Source organism: Triturus cristatus, chromosome 1_1 (assembly GCF_964204655.1).
Source record: "Triturus cristatus chromosome 1_1, aTriCri1.1, whole genome shotgun sequence".
NCBI lineage: Eukaryota > Metazoa > Chordata > Amphibia > Caudata > Salamandridae > Triturus > Triturus cristatus.
In genome coordinates this window covers 50,764,549-50,787,869 of record NC_140579.1, presented here as the reverse complement: position 1 = coordinate 50,787,869, position 23,321 = coordinate 50,764,549, and the positions used below count along the sequence as shown (strand labels likewise).

At 44.2% G+C, this 23,321-nt stretch overlaps 1 protein-coding gene across 1 annotated transcript in view; it reads left to right on the top strand.

Moving 5' to 3' along the window:
- LOC146869340 (solute carrier family 12 member 6-like) overlaps positions 1–23,321 on the top strand; it is a 395,891-nt gene that overhangs the window by 235,211 nt on the left and 137,359 nt on the right. Inside the window, exon 6 of the mRNA XM_085651058.1 lies at positions 21,278–21,408. Within this exon, the coding sequence (XP_085507184.1) occupies positions 21,278–21,408 (131 nt within the window). The remainder of the gene's footprint in view (positions 1–21,277; positions 21,409–23,321) is intronic.

The window sequence follows — 23,321 nt, the reverse complement described above, 5'->3', positions numbered from 1 at the left end:
TATCACACTACACGGGAAGCCTTTCATTCACTGAATATAGGTCAGATTTTGGCAGGACTACAGTTTTTCATTGTTTTCTAGAATACATTGCAACTGTCGATAATGGGCAAGGTCTCACTGGCAAAGGTATTCCTGCTGCGATACCCATGTGTACCAAGAGTCTGCGGGCCTCATTTAGAGGTTGGCAGATCGGTACTCCATCACAAACATGACAGAAATCATGTCCACCTTATTACAAAAGCATTACAGTCTAATGCATTTGTAATAAGGCAGGCAGGAGATCTCTCAAGTATGTGACAGAGAGCCAGGTGTAGAAAGAGTAGAAATAGTGATTTCCAAATGGCAATTTTATCCGAATTGCTGTTTGGAAATCGCTATTCCTTATGTATGAACATTTTTGTTTTCCTACTTTCGATTCCTGGTGGGTCGCAAATTGACCTGCCTCATGAATAGTAATGAGGTTGGACGCAGTTTGCAATGCATTAGGAATGGCTGCCATCACTGGGATGGTGGCCTGAGGAGGGCAGCAGACCACCATGTTTGTGATTGCTTTTACATAAAGGTTTTTCTTTTGCTGTTGTTAAAATGCAACCCGTTTTCCTTAAGGAAAAACGGGATGTGTTTTAACAATGAAAAATGAAACATTTTGTTTTCATTTTTTTAAGAGCAGGCAGTGGTCTGTGGTTCCTCTGCCTGCTCTTAACAAATGTTTTTCCGACATTCTCAAAGGGGAAGGGGTCCCACTGGACCCCTTCCAATTTGCGAGGGCATTACCACCATCTTTGAGTTGGTGGTAAAATATCAAGGTTTTCCAACCGCATTTTGGTCACAAAACCTTGAGACATAACCCTGGATATTGCTGCTTGGAAGGGGCGCCCAAACACATCCCTTCCAAATAGCGATTTCTACACCCAAACTGCTATTCTTGGGATTCGCAGTTTTGGTGTTTAAACATCAGGAAAAGCATTTTGTAATCTCAAATGGCCCGATTTTCAGATTTGTGGCACTTGCGATGGCAATTATGCTTCGTACATATGCCCCAAAGTACCTGCCAGCCAAACTCTAAATTGGGACCTATATCCCTAGCCCTTGAAAAATTGGATCGGCAACTAGTATTCCTGGTGTTAGCAGGAAAAAAAAGTAGTTGGACACAAAGTTGACCTGGTGGAAAGGTGGGCTGGAGGTCTCAGACATGTAATTGTTTTAAATTACAACATGTGTATTGGCTTAACACTGTCTGAAAATGCCGGACCTACTCATGATGGGTGGTAATGTTCCGAGGCACTTTTCTTACATTAGGCAAGTGGGTAACGTATGGGCATTTCAGAATGTTACGAAACTTCCACCATTCGCAATCAGTATTTCGCTGTGGAGTATACACCCCTTTATACAGATTACGGGGGACATGACAGTGAGATGTTAGAAGACAAGTGGATACTAAATATAGGGGGATTTGTACCTAGGGAGAAGATTTGTTACATTGGCAGAGGCGCCCTTTTTCTCAGAATAAGGGCATGGGAATTCTGAGACTGGCAAGCCACGTCCAGTGATTCCTGTGACACAGTGAGACCAAGAGCTGGACTCAGTAGCATGCATGTGTGCCCTTATTTGTTGAGCGTGACTACCATCACTTGGGCTGTGTAATGAATGTGCTTTTCACTAAAAGGACACACCCAAACCGTGCACTCCCCTACAGAGAGGCAAATGTACCACTGCACCTTTAAATCACACACTTTGCACAGCACTCCCAAAGGCGAGGCAAGAAGACAAATTCTCGTGCATTTAAACTGACACACAAGTTTATTAATGCAATATTTTAAAAAGGCAGGCCGAATATATCAGTAATTGCAGACTCCCAAATGCCTATTAACTACAACAAACAATTAGAATAAAATGCAGTATATATACAAATAGCAGAAAATATATACATATAAATGGTTAGGAACACCTCACTGACTGATTCTGCAACATCCTTGCCAACTCTAGCTGGGGAAGTCCTTTCAACAGCCCAGGAAGGAGTTCAGTCAGGGCCCAAGTTCCGTCACCTCCACAGCAATACGTCTATTCTATGGTGAACTTCCACCTGGCCCCCGAAAGCACCCAGCTTTAATACCATTACTCAACGGGAAGTTAAGCTTCTAGAAAATCTTGCCCCCTTCTCATTAGAAAAAAACGAGCTGGCTGGTACCCGTCTGCGTCAAGGCCAAGACGGAGGCTGGCCAAGCTCCCATGTTTTGGCTCTGAGGCAGAGTTGTACATTCCACAGTACACTTCTCACAACATGTTCCAGTTCACTCTGGTCAATGAAGAGCGAAAAAAAAGTGAGGAGCAGAAAGATCTTGAGTGTGCTGTGTACGCAGAAGTAAGGCAAAGTCTCATAACCCAGACAACTTGCAAGCACTGCTGGGCACACAGAAAAGCTTAGAGCAAGGTAGAGTCAGAAAGCAAGATGACATGAGGCCACGTCAAAGCCAATAGTAAGAACTCATAATATTAATGTACTGTTCTACTCCATGACAGCTCCCACTGAAAAACAAGAAGATTACAAGACCGAAGAGAAGCAGGCATATGCAGGACCGTCTCATAAATCCAGGCTAGGGGAAAATAACACACTAAAGTCAGTTAAAATGGTGGTAGTTTAAGGTCATTATAGGGTGCCAAACCCCAAGAGTGCCTCTTTCACTACAGGCTTTAAAAGACTGACAGTGGTGCCAGCAGCAAATTATGACAAGAGGGTCCTTTTTACCTGTTGCTTTCCGTATAGAGTTGCCTGTTGGCCTCTCCTGTGTTTTAAATTGGTAATTTACTCCTTCCATGTGGGCAATGTAGAGCATGTGTGTATTGTATACATGTGCAGTTTATTGTGGGTGGAGCATTGTCACTTGGGTCTGCTGCAACATGGAATCGCTTTTGATTTCCTGAACTAGAGTGGTACATAAAATGGAGGTTGGATAAATCCAACACAGCAGTGTGAATTTCAAGACCACTCCAAAGCATTCATGGGGGGTCTATGTCACAGAAGAGAGTTTTTTTTTTTAGGAGTATATGTAAGAGCCGCTGCCCTTTCCTGCTCCATTGTTCATTAGACGTTTTACACCAACATGTGAAGTGGTAGTTAAGTGGGTGTTACACCTGGCACCATTGGTGTGGGTCTGCCATGCATTTTTGCCTTTGCATCCTGTGTTTTTGCTGTGTGTTGGACTCCGTTTTGCTGGTCTAGATGCTTTGGGTACTTTGCCACTGCTGTTCAGTGCCAAGGTGCAAGTGCTCCCTTTGTAAATTACTGTTATGGATTAATGATGCCATGATTGGCATATTTGGTTTACTTGCCAGACCCTGTATAGTGCACTGTGTGTGCCCAGGGCCTGAAATCAAATGCTGCTAGTGGGCTGCAGCACAAATTGTGCCACCCACAGAAGCAGCCTGTAAAATCTAACTCTGGCCTGTCATTGCAGAGCCTGTGTGCAGTTTGGGAATGCCATGTCGACTTGGCAAACGCACACACTTGGCAGTCCCTAAACCTTCCCTTTTCTACATATTATTCACCCTTAAGATAGGCCGAAGGTACCCCTGTGGACAGGGTGCATCATATGTAAAAGGTAGGACATGGCCTGATTTGTGTGGCATGTCCTGATAGTGAAATGCTGTTAATTTTGTTTTTCACTATTGCAAAGTTACTTGTTCCCATAAGACAGAATGGGGAGTTTGTTTATAACATCTTATAAACATAGCTGGCCCTGGGAACAAGGTGGAAAAATAAAGTCTAGTATGCCTGTACTCGGAATGTTAAAGTGCATCTTTTAGTGAGGGTGATTTTTACATTCTGTTTTTGAAAATACCACTTTTAGAAAGTAGGTATTTTCTTGCCTAACCATCCAGTGTGTCCTCTGCTAGATTTGTGTATTACATGTCCGGCTTTTGGATGACAGGGGCTTTAGAGGGGCAGCAGCTCCAGAAATCTGATGAGCCAGGGCTGGGCTGAATAGACCTGGGCTGCATTTAGAGTAGGGGGAGGAGATTTCCTTTCACCTGAATGGGCCTGGTCTGCCTTCAACAATGCTGTCTCCACCTCCTGCCAGGAAGCTGCACCAGTAAGGACAGAACTGGTTTTGGCTGGGTACAGACACTCTCTGCCTTCAGAGAACAAAGTATTTTGGCGTATAAAAAGAGGGCCCCAGACTTTTAGATCACATCTGGGAATCTAGAGGAACCTTTACCATTGAGAAGAACCAGAGAAGCTGAGGAGGAATACTGCCCCTGTGCTGTTTGTTGTCTGAGGTTTACCTGCAGTGGCTGCTTGCTGCCAAGGAAAGGAGGAAAAGGACTTTGCTGTTTGCTTTGTCATCTGCTTGCAAGAATATCTCCCAAGGGCTTAAAACTGAGCTTGCCTCCTGTTCTAAAGTCTCAGGGACGCAAAGACTTCACCACCAGCTCCCCTGAATTTCCTTGCTGGGAATTCCAACCGCCAAAGAGGTGCCTGCTGCTGTTTAGGACCTCTGGAGGCTGTTTGTCGCTGGGAGCTGGAAAATTGATGCAACATTGAAGAAGCGTGCTGCATCCGCACCTATTTCTGATGCATCGCCGAAGAAGCCGCCGCAGCGCCTGCCGTGGCTCGCTAAATCACCGCACGATGCATCGGGTGGCACGATCTCTGAAGTCCGAGGTCACCGCACCGACCCCGATGCAAGCCTGCTGTGCTGCTGCATGAAACCACGCATCGTACCGGATCGACGCATCGAGGCGCCAAGACTGTCGCATCGTTGGTGGATGCAGTAAGAAACAGACGCATCACCTCCACACACATTAAGAAACCGACGCATCACCTCCTCTCTGGTAAGGAACCGATGCATCACCTCCCCTGCGCTGCAGTACGGAACCGACTCATCACCCCCCGAAGCAAGGAACCGACGCATCACCTTCCTTGTGTGTAAGGAACCGACACATCACCTTCCCTGCGGCCATTTTGTTTGTTTTGCGTGACACATCCAAGGTACTTTATGATAAAAGTGTTGCATTTACAACTTGCATTGAACTGAACTATTTCTACCATTTGAAAGCCTTATTTTTAATACTGTATTGTGGATTTTTGTCGTTTGGTCTTGTTTTGGTTTAGATAAAGATTACTTATTTTTCTAAACTGGCGTGGTGTCCATTTGTAGTGTTTTCACTGTATTACTGTATGTGTTCACAAATGCTTTACACTCTGCCTCTGAGATAAGCCTGTCTGCTCGTGCCAAGCTACCAAGGGGGTGAGCAGCAGTTATTTTAGGAATTTATCCCGCTTACCCTGACTAGAAGCAAGGGTCCCTATTTGGACAAAGGTACCTACGTTTGCCAACTAGAGACCCCCATTTCAAACAATGGGGAAGCCTTTCACTCTTTTGTACCTTTGTTGAGGGTCTTCCCTGACATGAGGCTCCCAATTACACTTCAGTGTCATTCTGACACTATGGAGCAAAGTCTAGAACTGGACAGTGTGGGAGGAATTAGCATATGTTAGCAACTGTCTGAAACTATTCCCAGAGTTGAAATACATAGTATCCGTTTTGGGCAAAAACTACCTGCTGGTTTTGGGGTCTTACACCACTAGAGTCTGAGCAACTGTTCTGTGCTTCAATGTGGCTGTGGTTGCTGGCTGTCCACCTCTTTTCAACAAGTTTGGGGAAAGAGACCTTGCAGTTGTACAGCATGCTTAGAGGCAAAACGCCTTTAGCTTTTTTTTTTTTTTTTTTTTTTTTTTAGAGATGGAGCCGACTGACTGCTGAGGAGTCAATCAAATAAATACTTTCTAGAAGAGGGGGACTGCGATGTCCTGTGGCAGGACACAGTTTAAAAAAACTGCCATTGCAGCCCACTGAAAGATCTGCCCTGCCAGGCCATGAGGTGTGAGGCATTCAGACCTCAAGTCGCATGCCCCTAGAGAGTGGTGCTCAGAAGCACTCATGATGGTAGAGTGCTTATAGAAGCCACCAGTGGATTTCTGTCACAGAAGATGTAACGCCTGCAAAAACTTTGTGGGGAGGAAATTAACACCATGTTTGGTGGCCTTATCTAGAGAACCAGAAGTGCTAGGCTCAAATATCACATTGCAATGGGAGGTGGATTCCGCCTCTATTTCTTTATCACTGCTGCGATCCGGGATGGGCTGTTTCCTTTGGGTGGCGTATTTGTGTTTGGCCCGAGGAAGATTCCCCTGTGAAGATCCATCAGACCCAAGATCAAATCAAGTGGAGCATGGTCTCTTTTTCACCATTGTTGTCTCTGACCCTGCCTTCATCAAGTAACTTCAGCTGAGGTAGTCCGCATGAACCTGCTCGATGGGTCGTGTCTGCCCTGCCCTTCCCTGGGACTCCTGAAAATGTTCTCACAGCTTGCCTCAGGTTATTGAATTGAGTAAAGGCTGGATTGCACTTGTGCCTAGGCTTCCTCTGTGAAGAGCATAGTACAATTATTGTTTATTAAAGACTCTAAAGTTGGCAATATAAATTTTCCACTTTGAGGACTGGTGAACCTCTCTATTCCTGCCTCAATATCGTTGGGCACTCTAGTAGAGTGTATCCATGTTTTTACCTTGACCTGTGTAGCTCATACATGTTTAATACTCTTTTTAGGAGTATGTTTAATGGAGCACATTTGGTTGTATTAAGCTAATACATTGTGTCGAATATGATTTTTAATGGGGGAGATGTAAAGTTTGTTTGTAACCTGATCAATTTAGGAACATTTCTTAACAAAAAGAAATCTGTGCTATGCACCAATATGTAATCAGACAGTAAACCAGGTCCCCTGGATAAAAATATAAACTGAGCTTGTGAATACATAATATCTCATTCATACAAACAAACAATACTCAAGCCCTTAAATACAGTTTGGGAAAATTAGGCAACAAAGGGCCCAAAAAAAGTCCCACAATTGTGACTTCCCAATTAGTGGTTCAATCTCGAAAAGATGTGTTTTGAAATTACTGGTAATTGCTTTAAAGCCTGCTGCATATTTAGTAGTTACTTAATAAGCAACCATAATTGTCTGGGTGGACCCTTGATCATGATCATGTTGATATTTATCAGTGGGCTCCAACCTCTTCCATGATAAGGGCTACTTATTTAGAATGGATTCATCCAGAGATACTAATATTATTTGAGTTGTATACATCAAACAAGAGTACATGAGTGGCCACCGTATGCATGATTACAGGCTCTGATCACCTCAGTGTAGGATTGCCAGCAGTAATGTAAAGAAGGCCTGGTCAATTTGGAATGCCTCTTAGGAGTAATACAGCCACAGTTGCAATGCCCTTCTGGCACCAAGGTAGATATATTTTTAATAACTCTGCCAATTCTGCAAGTTGTATCACTCAATATCAGTTTTAAATATACTTTGGAAGTTATGGGTTTGTTGATTAAACGCGTTTTCGTCTCAAATATAGTCTTTTCGATTTTTGTCTACAGGAGAGCTCCCCGCAGGTCACTGAAGAGCTACCAGTAGCTCACTAGCTACTTGTTGGAAGAGCTTGATCTTATATACACGTTATTGGATACAAGTCCCTCTATTACCAGATATGAATTTTATCACCTTTACTGCTTCAAAGTACAGCTCTAATTATTATCCCTTTCAGGCCAGTTTAATATTGCTCAATATAAATATGCCTCTTTTTGGAAGTACTGCTCTTACTTTATTAGCTAATAATCTCTTTGAACAAAAGTGTTTCAGAATTATACCTTTCTTTAATTTATTAAAAAAGAAACGCAGCTCCTCATGGAGTAGTTGGCTTTCTATGCCAGGTATATTCCAAGAGATGGCAGAAATCTATCTCCCTGAGAACAGGAAATATTCTGCGGATTATCCCCTCCTTTACAGGGCCGTTTCTAGGTGTTTTGCTGCCCTAGGCGAGAATTGAAAAATGCTGCCCCCTCCCTTTTACTACCATCACTCTCTCCCCCTGTCATCCAGGTGTTGGGGAATAGAGGCCTGCTTTGGTGTCTCTCTATCTCATCTGGACTGTCAAATCTGTATTAAAGTAAGTCATCTGTGTCAATTGTTGTGGCTATGTAAGTTATTGCCCAGTTATGCTATCATGGGCTTGAGTTGGGAGAACAGTAGGGCTACTGGCCTCTTCCACCTCCAATCACACCCAGCACGGGCAGATACACAGACCCACGCAGAATCAAACCAACCCATAGTATGCTGCTTTATGGGGCGAGATTCTAGAGACCGAGCAAGCTTCATCGTAGACAAGATATCAAGCAATGCCAGGATAATCTTTTTCGGGGCGGGCCAGGTACCAGCTGTACAATAACACAGGCACCCAGGACTCTTGGTACTTAACGGGTGGAAGGCCCCATGTGAGCTCAAGCATTTGCAATGCAATAGGTCTCGCCTTTACGCGAGTTTAAGCTATTGGCATTGTAAATGACGATGCCTTTTATTTCTGTTTTAAAAACCAAAGCATAAATAAAAGGCATTGTCATTTACAATGCCAATAGCTCAAACTCGCGTAAATGCGAGACCTCGTGCATTGCAAATGCTTGTTCAAAATGCGACAGAATACTAATGTTCCATTCAAACGACACAAGTGCTTCCTTTTACCCTCTTCAATGTATTTTTACTTAGCCTGGGACAAAAACTTCTTGTCAGTTTTTTCATGCTCTGTAACCATCTCCAAAAGCTTGTTCCAAGCAGGAGACCACCACGAGGCCCCCACATGTGAGATCTGTAGTTTTAAGTGATGTCTGTTTTGTTTTTAATTAAACAGACCGGGACGTCACTTTTTGAGTTTTGTGCCAATATATTATGTACACGTTTCTGCTGCATGGTTTTCAATCTGCATTAAATATCCCGGAATGCTGGTGGGCCCCCATGGCAACAGTAATGTTAACACAGGGACAGGTGACCGTAACGGGGGAAGCACAGCTGCAGTACATTACCAGAGTACGGAGGCCAGAAGACAGTAATACAGGCTCACAGTGGCAGGCACTACCAGCAGAGGGCAGTGTAACATCTGTAAAGGTGCACAGAGGAGGCAGCACTCACGGTACACCTGCCGTCACGATACATCAACAGTGGACTGTAAAGGAAGGCATGAATAGAAACAGGAATATAGTGCCATCAAACTTGAGACGTGGCTTCTAAGCCAGGCCTGGTCCAGCAGTCCCTGTGTCGTGGTAAGGCTGTGGCCTAGTGGTGTTTTTAGGCCCTCGTTCCATCTAGGGTGGAAAAATGCATGTGTGCTCCAAGTAAGGCCTTTTGAATGTGAGTGATGGTGGGAAGAGGGGGTAGAGGGGTGGAACGTTGTGGAAATATGGATTTTTCTGATCAGTTATGTCCCCTATCTTGGACCCCAACGGTTCTATGTGCATGTCACAAGTACATGTATGTTCCCTCCAGTTCTAGTTATGAAGACGCAAATACATGTGCGTCCACCGTCAACATGTCCTCTGTCAGATCCGCCATGAATAGGCCGGATATTCCATTCCTAAATATGAAAGGCCACCGGCTTTGTATGGTTCACTTATGCCATTTTACAGTCCAGGCAAGTAGGCCCTGATTCGGTCTTCAAACTCCTCTTGCCTTCTGCCTCTGAAAACTCGAGTCTGAGCCTGCATCTGTGACCATGAACTTTGTCTCATTCTCTGCGCGGCTCACGAAGCCTGACATCAGCCTATTCTCTGCCAAGAACTGTATTTCACCTTCGAATTATCTGTTTCACTCTTTAGCCGATGCATTCCTGTCTAGCAGTTTAAGTAAACATTCTTCCAGCTACTGAGCAAAGGCTCGGCTTCTCTGTCCTCATGCAAGTAATTCATAGCCCCGTTACCATGGAATATTCCTACCCCCTCGCATTCAGTGTAGACACTTAGACGCTTGTACACGCATGCACAGTCAGTATAGAATAGATTCTGTCCGAGAGTCCTTCTTTTGTGGATAACATAGTTCTTTAAACATAGGATGTTAGATATGATTTGGGATTAGGTTGACTTGACCCCCCAGACTTTTTGTCTCCACATGTAGAGCTAAATGTCAAATCCCCTTCACCCCCTAGTTGCACGTCAATTACACGTCATGCTGCTGCGCGCGCATCTATGCCAAGTATTATCTTATAGATCCACCTATATGTGACATCATAACCAATTATGTTCCTTTTTACTCCTTATTACACCCATTTTCGGTTACGCATGTAAATCGTCATTTTCCTTATCAATTGTTACGCCTACTGCATTTGCTTCATTGTAATGTATGTGCTATAAAAATCATTTCTTGTCAATAAAGTATGTACTTCACTTCCTGAACCCCCGTGGTGATGGAACTTGGAGCAACCGATTATAATCGATCATTGGAATAAAGCCCATTCCGAACCTCTAATACCACGGATTCTGCCTCTCATTTTACTGAGCTATTTTATTATGTTTCTGTATCAAATTAAGTCCCGGTAAAGGAATTTTATTTACCACATGAATGGCGCCCGAACAGGGACACTTTCTCATCTCACGCGCCGGCGGTGAGTTGCAGGCCCGGTCTCCTGCCACAGCTGGACGGACAATAACGCGTACCAGCAGGATTTCCTGTATCTCCCTCCGGTCAAGCGGGGGCGACTGAGGCTGCGATCAACACCCAGACGAGGCGGTGAGAAGTGCGAAGTATCCCGACCAGAGCCTAGCTGAGAGAGCAAGATCCGAGGTATACAGAGGCCCACCAGTTCGAAGTCGAGTCCAGTTTCCGACGAGTCGAGTCGAGTCCAGTCCGGTCCAAGTTCAGTTACCGAGGCCTTCCGTTTCCGAAGCTACCCGGTGAGTACCATTACTGGGGAGGCATTTCTGACGTGCACATAGGTTGTGCCGGTCAAGACGGGTTTGGGTACACAAATCCGGTCTGCACTGTTTTAGCAGTGTATCTGTACTGTTTAGCAGTATATCTAGTATTCCGAAGTATCTAGTTATTGTCAAGAATTCTGCTTGGTGATTAGTTATGCAGACGATCATCATTGTTGGTCATTTTAAAGGTTAAAGAAAAATGTTTAATGTTTAATGTTTAATGTGTTAAACGTCCTGCATATTGTGGTATGAATGGTTGTTCATTATCGTGCTTTTGTATTAAGTGTGTTCAAGATTAAGTATTGGATCAGTTGTCAATATGCCGCTCTTTTCGAAATTAAGACAGATCACTACTAGAAAAGGGGTACTCGAAGAAGCCGTCCCTATTCCTCCTAGGGACACTCCAGGGCACTTCATGTATCACAAACATGGCTTAGACGCTATATTATTTCTTGATTTATGGGTAGACTATACCAAGGAATTACCAGAAAGTCAGAGGTGGCCCGCAGCGGGGACCTGGGATGCAGAGTGCATCATGAAAGTCGAGGAAGAGTTATGGAAAAGGAAAGTCAGACAGTCACAGAAAGACGCCATTGAGTTATGGCGTAAAGAATCTCATAGACGCACAGAAAAAGCACTCCGACAGGAAGAAAAGAATAAAGAGAGTTCAAATAAAGTTCGAGAAAATCTATTAATTGAGGAAGGTATCCGAGTGAAATCAGAACAAGTAGATAGACAAAGAAATGCCCTTATGAATGGTATGTATCCCCTTCTAACCGAAGGATTACCTAAGGCTACTCCAGAGATACCGAAAGACTTGCCACCCCCATTATTCCCAATAAAGGTACATCCTAAGGGGCATCCTAGAACCGCAGAAGATGTTTTTCTTTCCTCATATTTAGATGACGCAGCTCCCGAGTATGCTAATTCCGCCCCACATAGATCGCATACCAGGGAGGTCCAACGCCAAGATCCAGCACCCGTATCCCTACAGCAACAGATCGAGTCACAAGTTCCGGCAAGCACATCTGTTTCTGCATCTGTTCCTACAGCTACTTCTATAGCTGTGTCCACACCTATAGTTGCTGTGTCACGTTCAACGAATCCTTTCACACCCGACACCCCAGATGGGGCTACGGGAGGTGCTACCAATATTTTTTCTACGCCACCCAGAATAAATAAACTTACTTTTCAAGAGTCAGCACATTCACGTACACCCAAACTCATAAATGCCCGTACGCTTAAGGAACTTCTTATAGATTGTAGATATGACCCTGTGCCCGGTAAAGAGGACGAAATGACCCTGGCATCATTACGTATCAGACGAGCCGCAGTGTATTTAGGGAAGTTACCAGGAATGACTGCGCATCTAGATAAAATATATCATTTTGTCCAAACAGGGCGAGATCCAGAATGTATTAACAGAGCTATGGAATACCAGAAAGTGGAGATACAGGGGGAACTGTTACGTTTCCTCATAAATTGTGTGATCAGAAATCAAGACCGACCGGGGGTAGACCCGGAAGCAATGCAAATTCTTACCAGATGGAGCCAGAATATATCAGAAGGTAGACATGATAAGAAAAATTGTATAATAGCCATGTGCCGAAAGATCCGTAAAGAAATAGAACGCCTACACGAAGAAAGATTAGAGGTAGACGAGTTCGAACAAAGCGAGGAGGAAGGGTCAGGACTGCCCGCGAGACAATCGGACACTATAGCCTATGTAGGTAGAGGAAGATCTTGTAATAATAATAGATGTCTTACTGACTCGATACGTCCGATATGTCCAGATAATAACAGGAATTTCCAAATACCTATAATTAATATAAGGTCTAACGAGCATTCGTTCCAAACCGCCGACAAACTACTCCGAGAACGAAGGGGTTATCATTTTCTCGATTCTATGGATGAACAAGATTTAGCCAGGGCAGCTGTCCATTGGGTGGACAGTCCCGGAAAATATAGTGATGATACAGTAGCACGCACATTTTTGAATCTCACCCCAGATGAACAGAGGTTAGCTGGGATTTATATGATTCAACAACTCATTATACTATATCGGAGTCAGCATTCGGACCCTGGTCCCTTACCTGACATATTGACTGAATTGCTTATGAATAAGTGGAGAGGTCCAGGTACTAAATTAATTAAAGAAATTCTAGAATCAAGAAAGCAGTATATTCTTTTTGTATGCTCAGAGCATGTCTCATTGCCCGTCAAGGAAAGAACCACGTATTACATGGATAGACAGAATCCCTTACGAGAAGTGCACCCAATAAAAGGCGAGGACAACGAGTTTAAGCGCGTATTTGTATATACGCCCATATCGAAAATAGAATTGTTACAAATGAAGAAAGTGGTACCCAGTCATGACAAAGATCCAGCGGGTTTTCACCGAGAAATTAAAGACATGTTACTCATGGGAGAGTATACCTATCCCGACATTATGACAATATTAAAGGTATTGATGCCTGCTGGCATTTATGAGAAACTCAAGGAAAAAGAGTGGGAGGTAGGAGACCAAAAGATAGAATGGTCAGTGTTAGAAGCGGAAGAAAAGGCCCGAACTGCAGGAGCAGGACTTGGGGATAAAACTAAAGCACTACCAGGTTTATTAGTACAGGTACTGCCACGTTTATTAACTACGAAAAAGGAAGATTGGGGTACAATTTCAGCCTGTAAGCAGAAACAAGATGAAGACACTAGTGATTACTATGCCCGATTCGAAAAATGTTTTGGTATAAATAGTGGCATAAAAGCAAGTAGCGACTCATACCCGCATCTGTTTGTAACAAAATTAGTAGAAAATGCCCTGCCCCAAGTAAAGAATAGAGTATTAAAATTCGAGAGTACCTGGCAAGGTAACACTCCATCACAAATGTTACAAATGTTACAGTACCATCACAATAGAATTAGAGAGGAACAAGAACATGAACACAGACGCATGAAAGACACGAAAATGAAAATGCTAGTTTCCCAGACAGTTCCAGCTGAAGGACATAAAAAGGGTATGACACATTCCGATTCAGCAGGACCTGTAAAAGGGACATGCAATTATTGTAAAAAGCCAGGTCATTACGTACACGATTGTCCAGTTTTAAAACATAATATCGCCATAGGTAAAACACAAGAAAGACCACGGCCACTCAGACAAGATCAGAATGAACAAGGAGCTCTGCAGCATGCACAGGCCATGCCAGCCGCACAACAGCCAATACAGTTTGTGCCAGCTGCACCACCTTTGCCTGTTGCTGCCACACAGACAACAACACGACAAATGTATCAGACCGCACAGTATGAATATCCTGAGTATCAGCGTTACGCATGAAATAGCCTAGAGAGGGAAGTTGACTTACCCCTTATTGAAATCCCAGTAGATCAAGAAGGACCTTATGTACATAGTGAATTATTAGGCCAAGATAGAAAATTTTTACTTGATACAGGGGCAAGTCGAACAACTATAAAACGTAGTGAAGTTCCAGGGGCACCCCTCTCAGGCTCTCAGAATATTTCCCTTGGTTTTTCAGGAAAACCTATTGTTAATGAAGTATCACAGCCTCTTCCACTTACGATAGGACCTCTGACCCGAACTACAGATTTATTGCTTACTAAATCATGTCCAGAAAACTTGTTAGGAATAAAAACACTGAAAGCTCTAGGAGCCATAATATGTTGTTCTCCGGAAGGAGTAAGGTTGTTTTTACGTGATTTTAAAGGTCACTATGTGTCTAGAGACATGGATCCCCGACTGCAGACTTTACCTACACATCTATGGGCACAAGGCCCTACTGATGTTGGTTGCATGAATATTACACCATATCGAGTCACATTAAAGGCAGGAGTGGTGCTACCACGAATGCGACAATACAAGTTACCACCAGATGCTGTAGTGGCTTTACTACAAATCATTGACGAGCTCATTGCCCAAGGAGTAGTTGTGGAAACAGACTCCAATGTATGTAATTCACCGATAATTCCGATTCTTAAACGAACAGATCCAACGGCCCCGCCAGTATATCGATTGGTTATTGATCTGCGCGAGTTAAACAAATGCATTGTGCCACAATTTCCTGTGGTCCCAGATATCTCGTCATTACTGACAGCTATTGATTCCGAAGCAACATTCTTTACTGTAATTGATCTCAAGAATGCCTTTTTCAGCGTCCCAATAGATCCGGAAAGCCAATATTTGTTCGGATTTAGTTTAAATGGGCGTAGCTTTAAATTCTCACGCGCACCTCAAGGATTTACAGAAAGCCCCAGCATCTATAGCCAAGCACTGAAACGAGAACTAGATAGCATCCACATGCCAGTTAACACTGCTCTGCTTCAATATGTCGATGATCTGCTGATCACCGCGAGAAGCGAACCGGAATGTGAAGAAGCATCACTGACAGTTTTACAATTTCTAGCCGAAAAGGGGCACAAGGTGTCCCCTTCTAAGCTGCAATTCTGTGTCCAGCGAGTTATTTATCTTGGACACTCGCTGTCCAAGGAGGGAAGGCAGCTTACACCCGACCGCATTCAGTTAATAGCTAACATGCCAATACCCAAGACACAAAAGGAGGTGCGGGCTTTCATAGGCCTCACGTCATATTGCAGGCAGTGGATCCCTCAGTACGCATTTCTAGCAAAACCACTCATTCAGTTAACAACACAGGAGGCAGCCACGTCGACTGTTCTCCCTTGGACCCAGGAACATACACAAGCTTTTGAAAGCCTAAAGAAAGCTTTATGTCAAGCACCTGTCTTAGCAACACCATGTTACAGAAAACAGTTTACACTCTTTGTTACAGAACGCGAAGGTACTGCCTTGTCAGTACTCACACAGGAACAAGCAGGATCACACAAACCATGTGCTTATTTTTCTAGTACATTAGATCCCGTAGCTCAGGCTTTGCCTGCGTGCCTAAAATCAGTAGCAGCGACAGCTTTAGCAATCAGACAAAGCGATGCCATAGTGTTAGGACATCCATTGACAGTCCAAGTACCACATGCAGTAGAGGTTCTTGTAAATAGAACGCAAACACAACACTTGACTATAGCGCGACTTACAGGGTACGAACTTACATTGTTTCAGCCACATATAGAAATCAGACGCTGTAACACATTGAATCCTGCCACACTTTTGCCAGTAACCGGAACAGACCCACTAGCCCATGACTGTATTGAAGTTATTACTATAACGACGAAACCCAGACAAGACTTAACCGATGTCCCATTGTCAGATCCAGACCTGACGTTGTATGTAGATGGTTCATGTATGAGAACAAGTACAGGAGAGTTAGTGGCTGCTTACGCAGTCACAACAGATACTGAAGTCATTGAAACTAATCGTATAAATACTTTGTCAGCTCAAGCCGCAGAGCTTATCGCTCTGACACAAGCCTGTATTCAAGCCACGAATAAAAAAGTCAACATATACACTGATTCACGTTATGCATTCGGAGTTGTACATGACTTCGGCGTGCTGTGGCGAGAGAGAGGTTATTTAACTTCCCACGGTGCCCACATTCAGCACGGACCCCTCATTCATGCCTTATTAGATGCAATACATCTACCCACTGCAATATCAATTATGAAATGTAAGGCTCATACGAAGGTTACTGATATCATTTCCCAAGGCAATGATCTAGCCGACAGAACAGCTAAACAGACTGCTCAAACTCAAACCCCCGACATGACAAAGACAATAGTCCCGATGCCGACACATTGTATGACAGTTAAAGATCCTACTCTTGACGTAATTGACATACAGACACATGCTACACCAGACGAAATAAAGAAATGGACTGAATTAGGAGGGATCCAAACGGACCAAGGATGGATGATGAAGGAAAAGTCTGTATGGTTCCTTCCTGATTCAATGGTCCAAGTTATAATTAACACTATACATAGTCCAGCACATCTTGGAGAAAAAGCTATGCTAGACAGCATTCAACACATTTGGTTCAATAAACATTTACGAGCAGCAGCCAAACAAAAGGTCCGTACCTGTATGATCTGTTGTCAGTTTAACCCAGGAAAAAGCGTTCCCGTAGAACAGGGTGGATTTCATCCTCCTAATCATTCTTTTGAAGCCCTCCAGATGGACTATATCCAGATGGAACGATGTCGAGGATTCAAATATGTTCTCGTAGTTGTCTGCGCTCTGTCCCGTTGGACAGAGGCATACCCGGTTTCAGATTACACTGCCCCGACTACTGCCAAACAGTTGGTTCGAGAATTCTTCCCACGATACGGTTTACCACATGTTGTCCACTCAGATAACGGCCAGCCGTTCTCATCCGAATTAATGAAACATGTTTCACTTCTGTTAGGATATCAGTGGAAATTCCACTGTGTCCGACACCCCGAGGCAGCAGGTCTCGTAGAAAGACATAACCAGATACTGAAAATCAGATTGTCCAAAATATGCAGAGAGAAAGGTGTCGACTGGGTAGTAGCGTTACCCGTTGCACTCTTTTACATGAGAATGGTAGCACACTCTCGAACAGGGCTATCCCCGTATGAGGTGATCTTCGGCAGACCACCAAATATGTGGGGGACGCCTATACCACGCAAAATAACTGATATTGACTGTAATATGCTGACAGATTACTTGGCTTCCTTGATGTCTGCACTACAATCTTGTCGTTCACAGGTAGCTGCAGCTTTTCCCGACAACACTGAGGTGAAACCCCATGACGTAGTTCCGGGGGATCTCGTACTTGTGAGGAATTTCGACCGAAAGACTCAGCTGGAGCCCAGGTGGAAGTCACCCAAGTTGGTCCTGCTGACCACAAGAACAGCCGTGAAGATTGAAGGCAGGAAAGGCTGGATTCATTCAAGTCATATCAAGAAATTTCATGGACTTCCTGCAGATGTAAACAGCCCACCTCGTGTGTCTTCACCCATTGACTCAAAACTTCCTTTTGTTGAACAGAGTAACTCTGAACACTATAAACTAAAGCTTAGGCCCAACCAGTCGAGCAATTTGATTGTTTAAGTCCTCTCCAAGGTGAAGCGGTTGAATTGTCTCTGACATGTATCCCTTGGACCTGAGTAGAGAAAACACCCGGAAAATGTTGAAACGACAGGCGTATTGTAAATCACTGCGTAGCCACTGCATAGTGACATTATTAATCTTGTTTTTCTTGAGTCTTTTAATAATTACTGCAAGTATATTGTTGCACATATATTACCCTATTTCTAGACATGTTTATAATGTTACTGCTGAACATTCTTTTAGTGACTTACCTCCGCATGAATTGTCTTATAGACTTGCGCTGCGCAATAACACTTTCATTAGTATGTTACATCATTCCCATCAGACTAGTAATGCCACCAATTGTTGGGTGTGTGGTCGGCTCCCTCCCTATCAGAATTATGAAGGAGTCCTGCCTTTCTTTCCACATCCATTTACACATAATGGCTCCTGTGGAGCATGGTTTAGTTTAATCAATTCCATAGACTCAGACACAGCAGTTTACCAAGATCATTGGGTATGGGGAAACCTGAACCTAGTTTTACTGAAGGTCTGCTACCCTGACAAGGAGGGTCGCCCCAAAAGAACAGGAACTGATCTAGAAAATGAAGTATATGGATTAGGTAATTTTACACCTAATCTCATGATTCTAAATGTCAAATCCGAAGTTGAACTAGTCTTACCCACCATGTCAGTATTCCCAGCGAAGGGTGAATTGTGTGTAAGAAAGGTTGGTTCCATACATATGGGCCATAGTAAATGCACTACTATAGTAGAATTCAGTGATCAAGGCAAATCTTCATTTAGAGCTTATCGCCACTCCTACTTTATATGTGGTCAGACTGCATATATGCGTCTACCTCTAGATTGGGATGGTACCTGCTACATTGCATTCCTTTTGCCACCTGTTTTCCTAGCTCCTCCTGATTATTACAGAAATATTCATTTAGTACACAATAGAGAGCGGAGAGATCTCCCAATTGTCAATTATACTGAGACGGCATGGGACAAGTATGTAGATTTTAATAAAGGCATCTTTCCCTATATAGTTACTGTTACTAATAGTAAGCTGATACGTAGATTAACTAGAACCCTTGAAGCAGTAGTGAATGAGACTATTTCCGCCTTAGGCAATTTAACAGAAGAGCAGTCTGCTATGCGGATTGTTGTGCTTCAAAATCGTCTTGTCCTTGACGTCATCCTGGCTGATAGGGGCGGAGCTTGTAGGGTCATCGGATCAAGCTGCTGCGTATTCATACCAGAAAATTCGCCATCTGTATATAAGGCCATCACTCGCCTTCATAAGATTGTAAACCAGATACACCAGAACCCAGGCACTTGGACTTGGTCCAGTTGGTTTTGGAGTGTGATATCAGCCTGGGGATGGAGAGTTTTATCCTTCCTAGGTATTGGCCTTCTCATACTATTCAGTTGCTGTCTATGTCTACAATGTGGACCAGCGATTTGTGGTCTGTGTGCCACATCGTGTATTCCACCACCAAGATTTCATTCGTCACGGAAGAAGAAAGAAGAACAAATGATGTTATATGAACAGATCAATGGATTGATGAAGATTGATATCTCTTAACGGGCAAGTAGGGGACAAGGAGGGAATGTGGAAATATGGATTTTTCTGATCAGTTATGTCCCCTATCTTGGACCCCAACGGTTCTATGTGCATGTCACAAGTACATGTATGTTCCCTCCAGTTCTAGTTATGAAGACGCAAATACATGTGCGTCCACCGTCAACATGTCCTCTGTCAGATCCGCCATGAATAGGCCGGATATTCCATTCCTAAATATGAAAGGCCACCGGCTTTGTATGGTTCACTTAATGCCATTTTACAGTCCAGGCAAGTAGGCCCTGATTCTGTCTTCAAACTCCTCTTGCCTTCTGCCTCTGAAAACTCGAGTCTGAGCCTGCATCTGTGACCATGAACTTTGTCTCATTCTCTGCGCGGCTCACGAAGCCTGACATCAGCCTATTCTCTGCCAAGAACTGTATTTCACCTTCGAATTATCTGTTTCACTCTTTAGCCGATGCATTCCTGTCTAGCAGTTTAAGTAAACATTCTTCCAGCTACTGAGCAAAGGCTCGGCTTCTCTGTCCTCATGCAAGTAATTCATAGCCCCGTTACCATGGAATATTCCTACCCCCTCGCATTCAGTGTAGACACTTAGACGCTTGTACACGCATGCACAGTCAGTATAGAATAGATTCTGTCCGAGAGTCCTTCTTTTGTGGATAACATAGTTCTTTAAACATAGGATGTTAGATATGATTTGGGATTAGGTTGACTTGACCCCCCAGACTTTTTGTCTCCACATGTAGAGCTAAATGTCAAATCCCCTTCACCCCCTAGTTGCACGTCAATTACACGTCATACTGCTGCGCGCGCATCTATGCCAAGTATTATCTTATAGATCCACCTATATGTGACATCATAACCAATTATGTTCCTTTTTACTCCTTATTACACCCATTTTCGGTTACGCATGTAAATCGTCATTTTCCTTATCAATTGTTACGCCTACTGCATTTGCTTCATTGTAATGTATGTGCTATAAAAATCATTTCTTGTCAATAAAGTATGTACTTCACTTCCTGAACCCCCGTGGTGATGGAACTTGGAGCAACCGATTATAATCGATCATTGGAATAAAGCCCATTCCGAACCGCTAATACCACGGATTCTGCCTCTCATTTTACTGAGCTATTTTATTATGTTTCTGTATCAAATTAAGTCCCGGTAAAGGAATTTTATTTACCACAACGTTGTATCCCATTATCACTTTCCCGACCCCCAGACTGCAGCTCATGGTACAGCACATACTGAACGCATGTGAGAACATATGCAGCACTTTTCTCGTGTCCCGCAGTCGGCACACTGCCCAGGGGCACAGGCGGGTTCAACAGAAAAAGAGTCTCCATCGCCGGAATCTGCATGGTTCTCACTTTCTGGCCTCCGTTCAGTAGCGTGACAGAGAATGATGCCCAGCCCCTACTCCCTGCAGATTGTGATGAGGGGCCCCTGACTCTGCCGAACAACACAGATATTCATTGACCCCGACAAAATGGGGCACTGAGTCCTGAAGGGTTGGAGCCTTCTGTACCCTGGGACTGCATTACGCACATGCATGCATGTTTAGTTTTTTGCCGCCCTCCACCTTTTGCCGCCCTAGGCGGCCGCCTAGCCTTGCCTAATGGTAGAAACGGCCCTACTCCTTTAACCCTATCCAGACCCTACCAGAAGCAATTCCTCCTCCTTTGTATCCAGTTAACATATTTGCAATCTAAAACCAGCGTCAATAGCCGTCACTCCTCTCTGTCTTGATAGTAATATTAGTGTTCGCACACTAACCTGAAATTCTGATGTTCAGTTTTCAATTGTCTCCGACTGAGTAGATGTTCATCTATGTGTATCATCCTTGCTAAGCGTCTCAATCCCTTAGTCTTATAGCCTCTCACAACCTGTCCCTTTTGTTTGCCTTCACAGCCGGAGGCTCTTACTTCATGATTTCACGTGCTCTAGGCCCAGAGTTCGGAGGAGCAGTGGGGCTTTGCTTCTACCTTGGAACCACCTTTGCAGCCTCCATGTACATCCTGGGTGCCATTGAAATCTTTTTGGTAAGTGTCTCTGCGAATTTTGGAATCTGGTGTCATTGTTGCAAATAGCTGCTGCTGGAATGTGAGCAAGTGTTTAATATTGTTTAGCCAGTTTACACACACGGAAAGACAGGAAACTGTGGAACAGGTTCGGCCCTCCAATTATTGCTCAAAGTGGGTTGGTGCTAATTTCCTACCCCCATTTGCACTCATTACAAAGACCTTAATCTATGTGACCCGACTGGAGTGCTGCAGGCTGTGGGCTCACCCTGCCCTTGTTGGTAAGACTGAATTTATATTAGCAGTCTTGAGACCATCGGCCTCTGATCTCCAGCAACAGATGACCAACTTGAGAAAAGGGATACAGCTCCTCCAGGATAGATCAGAGGACGCTGAAGGGCAGTTGCGCCAAAATAATATCTGCATCATTGGACTCCCTGAAAAGATTGAAGATCCTTCTGTGGTCCATTTGATTTAAATATGGCTAAATCAGACTGTGCTCCTGGGGGAGTTCTTCTCTGCAGAGAGGGCACATAAAGTCCCTGTGTGGTCTTTAATCCCCCAATCCACTCCGTATCTCCCCTGGAATGCCCCCATGTCCAATGGTGGAGCACTTATTTTTGTTTACTGTGAGAGAGACCATATTTTCCGTGTAGCTATCAAACATGGCCTATGAGAACTGAAGGGCAGTAAAACCTGCTTCTATCCCTATTACACAAGATGAATATAGTGTAGAAGGCAGAGTTTCCTGGAAGTCAAGCGCACACTGCAACAATTAAACCTCTCCTATGGCTGGATCTTTACATAGTGCTGGCAGATGGCAAGATATTTTTTCATTGCACCGGTGCAGGTCTTGTCGTGGCTGGAAATGACAGGGCATGACATTTGTCTGGTGACACAACGTTCAGAACAAGTTCGGAGGCAGAGGTAGCGTCCATGTCATATAGTGAGAGCCCCGGCTAGGGAGCAAGATGTGGCCGCACAGGCCTCGCTGGTTCAAGATTTATGGGACCTTGCAGAGGCAGCATATTAAGGTTTCGACTCATTGGCATCAGGAGATGTGTTATTGTCCCAACAAGGCCATACAGTCTCTCTAATGACAGAGGATGGCATTGCCTGAGCTCTTTTTGCCCTTTGCAGTGAGGTTCTGTATGATGGCCTGGTCTTGTCTTGTTGTTGTTGTTGAGCAGAGCAGCAAATGGTCCGGTTTTTGTGCCATTTCAAAATCCATATTGATGTGGCAGTGAAACAGTGATACAGCTGGAGATAATTCTAGCTACCCCCATATGCTAATACACAATTGCAACTGTAATAAGTTTGTGTTCAAGGCATGTGAGCTGTAGATCACATGCTGTGCATAGCCTGGCATCTAGTGTTGGGTCCGGATGTTTGCACTTTGTTTTTGTTTGAAGAAGTCTTTTCCAGTCACGAGGTAAGTGACTCCTCCTTTCGGTGATAGTGCGCATGGGCATCAACTCCATTGTTGAACTGTTTTTTTCCGCCATCGGGTTTGGATGTGAATTGCTGCGCTCCGGTTTGGCACCGTTTCTCGGGTTCCCTTCGACGCGCAGTCCACTGCCCTCGACTGTATTGTTTCTCGATCGCGTTTCCTATTCTCTGCTTATCGTTTCGAACCAAGAATCTTTGATCCGAAAACTCGTGGAGGGCCGTTGGGCTACCCGCGCTGGGCTCGCTAGCAGGTCTCGTGCCAAGTTTCCGCACACCAACCTGCACGAAGTGTGCAATCTCTGCTTGTCCCCGGATCATGCCGAGAAGGACTACAATGCGTGCTGATCGTTTCGATCGAAGAAGATGCTCCGTGACCGTCGGGCTCGACGTAACGAAATGCAACAAGGCGGCTCCGTACCGAACATCTTCGGAGAAGATTCCAACCAAGAACACGCTCAAAGAGCCGAAGAAGAACAACATGTATC